The 13,956-nt window shown below is 38.8% G+C and overlaps 1 protein-coding gene across 21 annotated transcripts in view; it reads right to left on the reverse strand.

Moving 5' to 3' along the window:
* Nucleotides 1–13,956, reverse strand: part of EBF3 (EBF transcription factor 3) — a 206,372-nt gene that overhangs the window by 73,473 nt on the left and 118,943 nt on the right. For all 21 annotated transcript variants that reach the window (XM_073546365.1, XM_073546360.1, XM_073546359.1 and 18 more), the window contains exon 7: nucleotides 7,273–7,354. In XM_073546365.1, the coding sequence (XP_073402466.1) occupies nucleotides 7,273–7,354 (82 nt within the window). The remainder of the gene's footprint in view (nucleotides 1–7,272; nucleotides 7,355–13,956) is intronic.

The raw sequence follows: 13,956 nt of genomic DNA on the forward strand, positions 1-13,956 counted from the left end.
CCTTGTGTTTTTCAGCGTTTTACTGAAATAAAAAATGTAAAAATAAATAAATGTTATTATATTAAATTTTTAATCTAGTAATTTTATTACCCCACCCATAACCCCATCACTAATCCTTTCCCAACCCTAAGCCTATCCCTGGTTATGTTTAGAATAAAGTGTCAAAATGTAAAAGCAGCTCTTAGTTATGAATGAAGACAGTATTGAATTATGTGATTCAATATTGTCATTTATCAGTTGTTCATCCAGGCCAATACAGCACTCGAGATGAGTTTTGCTTCTGCACTCTACATAGGCAGAGACTGAAAAGACTAATCTCAATCTTCTCATCGCTGCCTATGCAGAGCGTAGCAGTTGAGATTAATTTGTCACAGAATGCTGCACCCTTCATGGGCAGCGACTGAGAAGATTGAGCTTTGTCATTTCAGTTACTGCCTACATGGAGCACAGAAGCCTATGAAAACCTCATCTCACCTGCTGTGCTCTGCATAAGCAGTGTTGGATGGGCTCTCACTGCACTACATCAAAAAGAAACACTTGAAAGCACTGATCATTTGACAGCAGAAAGGGGCAGAGTTTTACTTAAAGAAGCACTCCCATCAACGTTTTTAATCTTCTTTATTACAATCGTCATAATAAAAGGCACTGTGTACTTACAATTGCTCATTTTGTCTTTCCACCCAGTTAATATTTTTCTATGTAGAAACAGAAAGTCTCTGTTCTCTGCATGAGTCATCTCCCTCTTCAACTCCTAACCCAGCTGCTCCCTCCTCTCCATGCCAGGGACCTTTGCAGTGATTACTCATGCAGGAAAAATTGACCTCCTGTTTCTACATAGAACTTAGAAGGATTCAGCTAGTCAGTTTTAAATCATGTGATGTCATAGACCTAATGGAAAAGAGAAGAAATAACTGGGTAGAAAGGCAAAATGAGCAATTGTAAGTACATAGTGCCATTTATTATGACGATTGTAATAAAGTAAGTAGTGCTATATAATATGATGACTACAATATATTAAGAGGATAAAAATTTTAATCGGAGTGCTTCTTTAAATGCCCAATACAATTGCCCCATGGTTCCTCTTAACTCGTAAATCCTACAACAATTTCATCAGCTATGAACACCGCTAAATAATTTTTCTTTAACCCCCCCCGTACATATTTCGCTTTCTTAAAGTGAACAGTATTGCTCTATATTCAGAAGGTTTATAATGAGGCTGGTGTTATGCGTGTGTTCTCGTCAGTTGCAGAAATGTTTAAAAAAAAAACCTTCTCATGCATGTGTAAAAAAAAAAGAAATTTCAAATCAAAACATTTTACCCATCAAAACTGAATCTGAAGCCTTTCTATTAGGCTGAAGACATCTGTCAATTCTCTGATTACATTTACCAAGCAATAATGATGTTTTTGCATATGAAAAGCTTGAATGGAAAATGAATAGCGAAAGTGTTTTCATCCCATGGAAAGTATCCATTCTCAAGTTCATTTGGATGGTGATTGACCCTGGTATGTCAACGGAATTTCCTTCTTTATATTAGGCTGAAAGGGTCCTATTCTTGCTGCTCAGGTTCAGAGTGCGGCCATAGAAGAAATGATGGATAGGGCCCTCTTATACTCCAGCTGCTTCACAGCAGAACGACTTAAGGCTGGAGCGCCCTTACACATCACAACCTTGTTAACCAATAACACCTAGACCGGCTTCATGTAACAATATATCCTGGAAATGGCAATATGGCTGGGATGGGACTAGGCAGGGAATTACATATCTCGTAGGTCTGCAGATGGCTCCACATGTTGACATAATTCCAGGACGGTCTTTTGGGGTCTCGGATAACAACAAGTGCAGGTTAATATGAGAACTCTGGAATGATTACAATAGTTCAGGTTTCAGATTGTCTAAATTAAAACTTCACAGCCAAGTCAAAATATAATAATACTAGAGGATGTTTAAAATGAGATGCCAAAATGGACCTTTTTGGTTGATTTATACTACATTTGTGAATATATCTCTGTTCATTAAAAAAAAAATCAATGCTTATCTTGGAATGTAAAATATAAAGCATCATGTTATTATTTTAGTGGACTGGGCTTGAAAAGAAAAGTCTTCCATGTGTAGAACTAAAGCTTTCTAAATGTCTTTCAACACCCACTGGTGCTTAGGGTACTGAGGAGATTAATCATTGATTTGCAGATTACATTGGCAAGTTATTGCCAAATGTTGTATTAGTTTCCAATTCCTTGTCTTAATGATTAAACTTTGAGGTACATGCGTTTTCAATAAATGGGACGTATTGAAAAAGTATGGAATTCAGAGGGTCTGCTTCATTAAAGCGATTGTCGGGAAATTTTACATGGATAACCTATTGACTTATTGATAAAGTATGGAATATATAGGGCTTGATTCATTAAAATGATTGTCCGGGACTTTTACATTGATAGCCTATCCTTAGGATAGGTCATCGATAACTGATCAGTGGGGGGGTGACAGGCAGTAACCCAACCGATCAGCTGTTCCCGGTGCTGACGGTGACAGGAAGGGCTTTGTTTCGAATCAATAGGGGTGGATGTACAATATTCGGCATTGGCCACTAGACAGTTGATGTTGCGTTGCCGCTCCTCATCCACTACCTCCGGTAGGCACAGGGAGCAGCTAACCAATGGGGGTGTTGAATGTTGCACCCCTACCAATCAGATACTGACGGCCTATCCTAAGGATAAAAAAGTCCTGGAAAACCGCTTTTTAGACTAGTGTTTTATACGCCTCTTAATGAACTAGCAACATCTTACAACTGCCATGCATCAACACCATGTTACTCCTGTCAAAGACTAGAATATATTTCTCGGGTAATTTATGCCATTAAATTTGAGTAAATTTTTTAGACTCTTAGGGGTAGGTTTAAAAAAGTCGAAAATTGCGAAATGTTTGCCTAACTTTGTGCTCCACCAAAATTTTGAGACATTTGAAAGTGTTTTACACTAGAATTCTGGAGAAAAAAAACATTAATCAGGCCCATAGTCTTCTAATAATGTATTATTTCCATGAAAGGTCGTCTAAATACCTTACAACAAATACAGCACCCAACAAAAAAAATGAGCAAATTTGCAAAATTTATTTTGGCACTAGGACGAGGCATTATTTTACCCTCAGGGAAGAAGACTATTATGTGTGAAGTAAATAGAGTTTAGTTTGTGTGAAAATCTCTTCCTTAATAGATTTCTTTCATTTTCTGTATTTATCAACACCGTAGAAAAGCTGTCATTGAAGAATGCATCGTGATTGGGAAACAGAAGCTGGAAGGAGCCATATGGGCTAGTGAGTGTGCCATATGTGATGCACTCTCACTAACTGCTAGGCAAGAGAACCAGGGGAACAAAGAAAGTACACTGGCTTATAGTGTGTGCTATCATAGAGCTGCACCTACCACTTCATATAATGAGCTATAGGTGTATAGTGCAACAAATAAGTCATGTACTGGGCACAAATACTAATATTGAGGTCATTATGGGAAATATGAAGCCCTGGGACGAATCCTTAGAACCAGAAGCAGAAGACTTAGTAGAAATGAGAAACTACAAATTAAAAGACTCCACTAATGTGACAATGACACATTTTTAATTAATATTTTATTTTTAGCTTTCTTAAAGGGGACCTGTTACTTATCATAAATATGTAATTTTTTGGCCTAGTATAAATGCTGCCATTCTCCTGAATCCGGCATAGTTTTTCTTTCATTCCTGCGCCTTTCTGTTCATGAGATATGACCCCATTTTCCCTGTTTGTAAATGTGGTCTTTTAAGTCAAGTAGGCGTGAACATTTACGGGTGTCTTCTTTAGGACCACGCCCAATTGGCTAAAATACTCGATTTATATACGGAGAAAAGAGAGCCGTATCTCAGGAATGGAGAGGCGCAGAAACAAAAGAAAAATGATGACTCCAGATTCAGGAGAACAGCGCTTTTACACCAGCTTAAAATGAGATTAAATATTTATGGCAAGTAACAGATCTTCTTTAAAGGGGTTGCCCAAAATTTAGAAAAACATGGCTATCTTTTTCCATAAACAACTCCACCATTACAGGTTCTGCCTTGTATTGCAACTCTGGTTCACGGAAGTAAACAAGGCAGAGCTGCAATACCACACATAACCTGTAGAAAAGGATGGCGCTCTTTTTGTGGTCAACTTTTTTCTTAATGTTTGTTTCTGATACTCGAGAAGGACTGATTATCTGTGGTGTTAGATTAAAGGAATGGCACAATGTCAACAGCTAGAACAACACCTATGGCCATTATGTCAACTCTCACAGCTTGCAAAATGCGTTTCTTTACCAGCCTACGTGGTGAAATGCATTTTGACAAGGGCAGATTAGTCTGGAAGTCATTGATATTATTTCTCCATTTAGCCTTTTTTCTATTTATGCGAGGAATGAATTTATGTGGAACAAGTGCCTAATTAAAAGTCAAAAGGGAAATAAAAAAATAACTAAAAAACAAGAATCGTAAGTCAAGCTGAAGATTTGAGAGAGGTCAGGAGACTCTGTTCGGCGTTGCTATAGTGAATTACATGCTGTACAAAATACAGGATGCCTGCTTTCCATACTAAAGTGCACAGCGCGTTTCAGTCCTCCTCCACTCCACACTGTAGGAAACACACGGGCAAGAGAAGAAAAAAAAGCCAGGGAGAAAACATGACTGTCTTTGCTGTGTCAATTTATATATAGGTCAGTCACCAAGGGAAAATAACAGTTCAGTGGAAGAAGAAAAAAAAAGAAGACGTTTGTTCTACATTAACTCTATGGGGCTGGTACCTCGGTATTATAGACTCACGGAGGCTAAATATAGGATTGTGCTGCATAACGCAATTGGAAATTAAGGTAAGGAAAATGAGCTGGAGAGACCCAGTGTTGTCATTTAGTAACCGGTCAGGAGTCCCGGCGTTGACCACAGAATCATCTTTTGAGTGATGCTTCTCGCAGTTATCGGGAAGACAAAGAGGAGACTTTTAGTCATCCCAGGCTTGACCTTCTGCTCAGCTCCCATGGATCAATATTACCAATGGCACTTGAAGCTGAGAACCATGAGAAATGGAGACTCGCTGAAGTGTTGTAAAGGATGGGATTTTTTTTTTTCCTATAATTTTTTTCTTTAAAGAAGTCCTAACTGTAAGATATATGAATACGGACAGGGAATAAAACCTAAAGCGTAAAACAGATGTCTCCATGCATGATGTGGATGATAAATGTGATTTATTGTAGGCGCTGTTATGGGTAAACACTATTTTTCTGGGTGCTGTCTGTTTTGTTTTTTTTTCAATGTCATATTAATGGTAAACCTATGGTGTACGTTACTTTAGATTTTTATACCTATTTTGGCCTACAAACATATTAATACTAACCACATGGAGTATAGTGGAATAGGGGGCATCAGAGAAAATTCTAAAGTGAATGAAAAATAGCTCTCCTCCAAAATGAAGAAAATGATAGTACTTTTCTAGTGCCACCTACTAGTTTTCTTCTTGTCCCACTTTTCTCTACTCCTACAGTAATTTTGACTTTTAAGTTCCAAATTCCATATCATATGTTACTTATCAAGAAATGTACATTAGCTCTCCTCCAGAAGGAAGAGAGCTGTCTCCCTAGAGCCTACTATTGGTTTCATTCCTTCTTCTCAACCTTTTTTTTCCACACCTCCAATATTCTTCATTTTTCAGTTCCATGTTCCAAATCAAGTATATGTTACATAGATAAAAATGCAAATTAGCTCTCCTCCAGAAGGAGGAAAACTGTCTTCATGGTGCCACCTATTGGTTTTCTTCCTTCTTCCCATCCCTCTTTTCTCAGCTCAAACAGAAGTTTTTCATATCAGGTTCCAAGTTCCTTTTCAAGAATATATTACACAGCTAGAAATTTATATTAGCTCTCCTCCATAATGAAGAAAACTGTTTCCTAAGTGCCACCTATTGGTTTTCTTCCTTTTTCTCATCCCCATTTCTCCAAACCTCCAGTAGTTTTTACTTTTAAGCTCCAAGTTCTATATCATGAACAGGTTATGTTGCTAGAAATGCAAACTAGCTGTCCTCCAGAAAGGCTAAAGCTGTCCCTCTACTGCTACTTATTGATTTTCTTCCTTCTGGGTGAGAGATAATTTACATATTTTTTGCAAGGGAGTATCGGCTTGTCTGCAAGACTCCCTAAGACAGGTAGAAGTGTCTAATAGAAGAAAGAAAGAGAACAAAATAGCATATAACTAGATTTACACCATGAAATTGGTCATTGAGGTACCAATGATACATTTTTGGAATGAATTCCATTGATCTAAAGCCAATGGTCATGTCATTCTTTAGTTATATTACTCCTAAGGATTGAAAGCTGAGTATATCGTGAACGGAGGGTAATGGACAATACTTTGGTCCTGCAGTGGTGTCAGTTCACTTATCACAAGCAAAGTATTCTACTGACCTTTGTCTGCTCTCAATAGACCTTTTTTGTCTTTTAGGTTTATCTTAAGAAGCGCTAATTTCAGAACTAAAGAGCTTAATCTTCCTAAAAGATCTTAATGATCTCTGAGAAGAATATACAGGTGCACTGCTTGAGTGGACCTTCTATTCTTTTGTCTTCCTCACCGGGAACTCTTGAGACATATTTAACCCCCACATTCCATATACACAAACACTTTTGATGGTTGGCTGATTCCACCTAAATCACCAGGTGTGGACTAAAAATTAATCTAATGTGTATGGACATCTTCAATCTTGTGGTAAACCTTTACCTACATTACAAAATTAGGGACTTGGTATCAACTAATATTATTTCCATCCAACTGTATCAATCAATCAGATGACCCATCAATGACACCAGTGAGCCAACCAACATGTATTAGACGATTGTGAAATTACAAAGTTTTCAACTAATCGAATTATGAGAACCAAGACCATTTTTAGATCATTTTATGCCAATAGAGATAAAGTTAGTGAATTAGAACCCAACTGAATTGAAACCTTTTTTGGATAGTTATGATTTTTTTGAAGAGTAAACCTTAATATAATATTTAGGTGCCCGCAGAGAGTAGATGGCAGATTTTATTTTTTTTACTATGACAATGGACATTTATTGTTTTATCCCAACAGATCAAAAGGCTGACTCCATATCCCACCCGAAACTGGTCAGATTAGTCATGACACCTCCAGTGTGTACAGAGCCAAACATTCTGCCATCACGTTTACATCTACAGGAAAGTTGTCATATGTCACAGCACCGGGCCGTCTCCATCAGAGTACCTGGAATCGTCGCATATCTCTCGGATTCCCTGCATTCTTCAGGCAGTTCTGATTACACTTGAGGAAAAACTTTAGGAAGAATCTAAGGAAAGAGAGAGAGAGGGAAAACCTTAAGTGATGCGGAACACAAAATTGTCAAACACAATGATCAGAGTTGAATTTTTATAAAATTGAGATGTAGATTTCAGTGATGGAAACATTGTCGGCAAAATGCCAGTTGAGCCAACCACCATTCCTCCCGATTCCCTCAAATTCACAAATGCTTATCACCCCGATGGAAAAAAAGGATCAGGCACTGAAATTTAACATAACTGATCGCTTCACCTCCCACATCATCTATCAATGTAGAGGTCATCAGTTTTGGCCAACTGTATGTATGGACTCCTTATTGGTGGCCCACTACTCAGACAACCATTTTTTAAATACTATATTCCCCAGGGTAAAATGAAAACAATAGATGCCTCTCGTACCGGCGCTGTTCCAGCGATAACAGCTCCGGGGATCGCAGGGATTACGTGATATTGCCATGGCATGCAAGTATAGCAGCCAATCTGTGGCCACAAATGGGCTCCAGTTCTCACACTTCCTTCGTAAGTCAAAATTATGTATGAAGGAAGTGTAAGCGAAGCCGTTCATTAGAGACCACTGATGTACAGCAGGTCACGTGGCATAACAATCACATGAGATAAGGGAGATTCAATGCCGGGATCTGTTATTTTTATTTTACACTGGTTACACTGGGGAATTAACTATTTAAGAAGGGGTTGTCCAAGTAGTGGACTACCAATTTAAGAGTTCTTAGAACTATGACTTTTTTCTCCCCAAAATTCTTCAATTTTTTTTTTATTTTACTGGCATCATATTATATCACTCTGATAAAAATGGAGGTCCAGCCATTTTTGTTTTTAAAATAAACAGCGCCCTTTTTGTATAATGACTGTGTCCGCTATCGGAAAATAAATGATGCAGAGTCGTAACATCAGAAAAATCAAAAGGCGCTATAGAAATAAAAATTATTATTATTATTATTATAAAGGACAAAAGTAAGACTGTCATTGTTTTTCTCATTCTGGGCAATCTTTTTAAGACCCCCCCCCCAAATAAGTAGTCATACATTATTTATAATATCATAACTTTTCAGCAATTAAGACACTTCCAGGACCACAAAAATTTCCAAAGAAAATAGGTTAGACATTTTTTGATAGGGAATTTCCAGGATTAGAACAGCAAAAGGATGAAAACATGATTATTAATAAAATGTAAATATTACAAAGTGTCTGCGTTGCGAGCAGAGCAGAGCCGTTACGGTCGATGAAACAAAAATCTGTTTTTCCATATTGTACATTTTTCCGATAATATATTTCAAAGCAAACCTCTGCTCATCTGCCCTAACAATGGCACAAAAACACCCATATGCCATCAGCGTACAGTAAGTCACTTGATATTCCACCCACCAATTTCTCCTAACTACTACCCTGCAATTACACAGCGCACGTTCTGTTGCGAGGTAAATTAGGCACACCTGCGGCCAGACTTCATTTGAACTGCATCAGAAAAAAGGACCTAACAAGGTGAGGACGTGCCTCAAAGTTATAGTCCTGTCAAGCAATTAGGTTTTCACTTCTGGGACATCCGCACAGTGCAATTATGCCACACATTACAACCTGGCTAATCTGCTGAACAAATGTCATGTCTCCGAGAAGCTAGTAAAAGCGGTTCATCTGCAAATGTGTCTGCTCTTAAGCCCCTGCCTTATGCAAGGAACAAGCCATGGTGCGATCTGATTAAATCATGTTACCGGCTCTTAGAAGGGGAAAAAAAAAATCTGCAAGCATTTTAAACCACTTATAAGTGACATGAACCTCTCCATACATTAGGCCTGCGGCCATGATTCACCCTCTTATAATCGGTTTATACACCGTTTACAAGCTATTGTGAAGATCCACTTATCTCGTAAACAGGTCCATGATCTTCTGTAATCAGGGAAAGTCGTTAGGATGCAAATGAATCCTTATCAATACTTGTTTCAGTGCCAGATATTGTTCGGGCCTTCGTATCACTAGATACTATTAGGGCCCAGTCACACATAGCGATCTCGCTAGCGAGATCACTGCTGAGTCACAAGTTTTGTCGGTATCGCTGATCACTGTAGGAAACCGCTGGACATTTCTTTTGTCGCTGGTCTCCCGCTGGCCAGCACGCATTGCTGCGTGTGATAGGCGGGAGACAAGCGATCTGCTGGTAACTAACGTACACATCGGGTATCTAAGGGAGGTGCGTCCCTTAGATACCCAATGTGTACGTTAGTAACCAGCTCCCTGCATCAGCACGCTGGTAACTAACGAGTACAGCGACGCCGCGCGCTCGGTGTCGCTGTGCTGATCGCTGGTGAAGCTGTTTGTGTGACAGCTCACCAGTGATCCTGACACGTTGATATCATTGTCGGGATCGCTGGTGAGTCGCTATGTGTGACTCCAGCTTTAGGCCTAGGCATTACTAGATATTACTTTGGTCTCGGTATTGCTAAACATTACTTGGGCCTAGGCATTAGTAGATATTTCATGAGCCTGGGTATCACTAGATAAAACTTAGGCCTAGTCAATACTAATTACTACTTGAGCCTAGGCATTGCTAGATATTGCTTGAGCCTGATTACCAGTGCACACTACTTAGGCCTAGGCATTACTAATTATTACTTGAGCCTAGGCCAGTGTTCCCCAACTCTGGTCCTCAAGAGTCACCAACAGGTCATGTTTTCAGGATTTCCTCAGTATTGTACAGGTGTTGGAATCTTGCTTGTCCAGGTGATGCAATTATCACCTGTGCAATAGTAAGGAAATCCTGAAAACATGAGTTGGGGAACACTGACCTAGGCATTAGTAGATATTGCTTGAGCCTGGTTACCACTACACACTACTTAGGCCTAGGCATTACTAATTACTACTTGAGCCTAGGCATTAGTAGATATTGCTTGAGCCTGGTTACCACTACACACTACTTAGGCCTAGGCATTATTAATTACTACTTGAGCCTAGGCATTAGTAGATATTGCTTGAGCTTGGGTACTGCTAGATAGAACTTAGGCCAAGGTAATGATCATTAGGATGCAAACAAATCCTTATCAATACTTGTTTCAGTGGATGACTTGTAGCATGGCCCAAACATTGCTAGATATTGTTAGGGCCTTGGCATCACTAGATACAATGAGGCCTAGGAATTATTAGATATTACTTCAACCTGGGTATCACTAGATTGAACTTAGGCCTAGAGATTACTAATTACTACTTATGCCTAGACTTTGCTAGATATTACTTGAGCCTGGGTATCACTAGATAGAACTTAGGCCTAGGCATTACTAGATATTACTTGAGCCCCGGTATCCTCGGTATCACTATATACTACTTAGGCCTAGGCATTACTAATTAATACTTGAACCTAGGCATTACTAGATATTAATTCATCATCGGTACCATTAGATACTACTTAGGCCCAGGCATTACTAGCTATTACTGGGGCCTGAGTATCATTAGATACTACTTAGGCCTAGACATGGCTAATTACTACTTGAGTCTAGGCATTACTAGATATTACTTGGGCCTTGGTATTACTAGATACTACTTAGGCACTACTAATAGCTACTTAAATCTCAGCATTAAAAGATATTATTGGACTGAGGATATCATTAGATACCACTTAGACCTAGTCATTACTAATTACTATTTGAGCCTAGGTATTACTAGATATTACTTGGGCCTCGGTATCAGTGTACACTACTTAGGCCTAGACATTACTAATTAATACTTGAGCCTGGGCATTACTAAATATTACTTGATCTTCAGTACCATTAGATGCTACTTAGGCCCAGGCATTACTAGATATTACTAGGCCTGAGTATCATTAGATACCACTTAGGCCTAGACATTACTAATTACTACTTGAGTCTTGGCATAACTAGATATTGCTTGGGCCTCGATATTACTAGATACTACTTAGGCACTACTAATTGCTACTTGAACCTCAGCATTACTAGATATTATTGGGCTGAGGATATCATTAGATACCACTTAGGCCTAGTCATTACTAATTACTACTTGAGCTTAGGCATTACTAGATATTACTTGAGCTAGTATATCACTAGATACTTCAAAGGACAAGGCATTATTAATTATGGTATTTCTTGATCCTGGACATTAATAGATACCACTTATGCCTAGGCATTACTGGATACTACTTGGTCCTAGGTATTACTAGGTATCACTTGACTTAGAACTTAGCTTAACTACATATTACTTTTTCTTAGGCATTACTAGGTACTATTTTTCATAGACTTTACTAGATAAAGCCATTTACTAGATAAAAATTATTGTAGGGGAATTAATTAGTCAAATATCACAAATGTCAGCATCCGCTCCTTTCCTTGAAGGTTGATCTTACCGTACGGCACCAGGTGGTCAGATCAGTCCAGTGTTGTAACACTTGTTTGCTTAAGGGACCTAAGTTCTTTTGTTAATTTGCTGTTCTGTCATGTATTCTGACCTGTAATATGGCAGCGAGATACTTTATTTAATCACAATAAGACCCTCTGGCAATGGAATAGTTAATTGTGAGACCTGCGTAAGACATGCTTATTCATTGAGTGGTAATTCCATTGTTGGAGCATGAGACAGGAGTCGAATAGATTCACTCTTTCAAGTCAAATGGTAATTCTCATCCTTTGCTCTATTACCCTTTAATTGGCTTTTTCTTAGAAAATATCTGACAACCGCCTTTACATATCTCTTTCCCAGACCCCGGTACACAAAGGATTTAATGCTCTTGTTATGAGCAGGAAAGGAAAAAAAGAAAAAAAAAAAGAAAGAAAAACCTCGTGTCAGAAAATCTTTGGCTCTAACACCAATAAACTAGTCTGTATTAGTCCTAAACATGGATTTGTGACCGAGTGGAGGTGAAGGCGATACAAATGATAACCTGTCATTAGTGCATTACGCGTAATTGCGTACAGTGTGTTTGCCGTTGCATCTGTTGGCCCATTATCACAATGACCATTATGTACACTAATTCCCTGACCCTGGATATATTTCCCCAAAGAGTCGTAATCTTTCACAGTAGGTAGAATAAATCAGGCTTGAAATACGGCCCTGATTTGTTGCATCTCTAGACCCTGAATGGTGAGACTATGACCAAGTGTGAACGCAAAGTAGAAGCTTCAGAAGTCAATGATACTAAGTTCACCACATCGGGCCATATATATTTGTGTGTATATACCTGTGTCTCTCCGTGTGTAGGTGTGCAAGGCTTAATACCTATCTGTCTCTACATGTGCATATATATGTGTATGTGTGTTTATATATATGTACAGCATGTGTGTGTACAGTGTGCATGGGTAGTGTGTGTGTACAGTATGTGTGTATAGTGCGTGTGCATACAGTAGGTGTGTGTACAGTGTGTATGTGTACAGTATGTGTGTACAGTATGTGTGTACGGTATATGTGTACAGTATGTGTGTACAGTGCATGTACAGTATGTGCGTGTACAGTATGTGTGTACAGTATGTGTGTACAGTATGTGTACAGTGTGTGTGTACTGTATGTGTGTGTATAGTGTGTGTACAGTATGTGTGTGTACAGTGCGTGTACAGTATGTGTGTGTATAGTATGTGTGTACAGTCTGTGTGTACAGTATGTGTATACAGTGTGTGTGTACAGTCTGTGTGTACAGTATGTGTACACAGTGTGTGTGTACAGTGTGTGTACAGTGTGTGTACAGTATGTGTGTGTACGGTATATGTGTACAGTGCATGTACAGTATGTGTGTGTACAGTGTGTATGTGTACAGTATGTGTGTACAGTATGTGTGTGTACGGTATATGTGTACAGTATGTGTGTACAGTGCATGTACAGTATGTGCGTGTACAGTATGTGTGTACAGTATGTATGTGTACAGTGAGTGTACAGTATGTCTGTGTATAGTGTGTGTGTGTACAGTATGTGTGTGTACAGTGCGTGTACAGTATGTGTGTGTATAGTATGTGTGTACAGTCTGTGTGTACAGTATGTGTATACAGTGTGTGTGTACATTCTGTGTGTACAGTATGTGTATACAGTGTGTGTGTACAATGTGTGTGTACAGTATGTGTGTGTACAGTGTGTGTGTACAGTGTGTGTACAGTATGTGTGTACAGTGTGTGTGTACAGTATGTGTGTACAGTGTGTGTGTACAGTATGTGAGTGTAGTGTGTGTACATTGTGCGTAAAGTAAGTGTGTGTACAGTATAGGTGTGTACAGTGTGTAGTGTGTTCAGTATGTGTGTGTACAGTGTGTATGTGTGTAGTGTGCATGTACACTGTGTGTATGTACAGTATGTGTGTACAGTGTGTTTGTACAGTGTGTGTACAGTGTATGTGTAGTATGTGTGTATAAGGCATGTTTATGCAAAGTTTGTGTACAGTATGTGTGTGTACAGTGTGTACAGTTTCTGTGTGTGCAGTATGTGTGTATAGTGTGTGTACAGTATGTGTGTACAGCATGCGTAGTGTGTATGTGCAGTGAGTGTGTATACAGTATGTGCGTACATTATATGCATACAGTAATAATAATAATAATACATTTTATTTTTATAGCGCCGACATATTCCGCAGCACTTTACATTTCAGAGGGGATTTGTACAGACAATAGACATTACAG

The sequence above is a fragment of the Dendrobates tinctorius genome, unplaced genomic scaffold, assembly GCF_039654945.1.
Source record: "Dendrobates tinctorius isolate UK_male_01 unplaced genomic scaffold, ASM3965494v1 ptg000147l, whole genome shotgun sequence".
Lineage (NCBI taxonomy): Eukaryota > Metazoa > Chordata > Amphibia > Anura > Dendrobatidae > Dendrobates > Dendrobates tinctorius.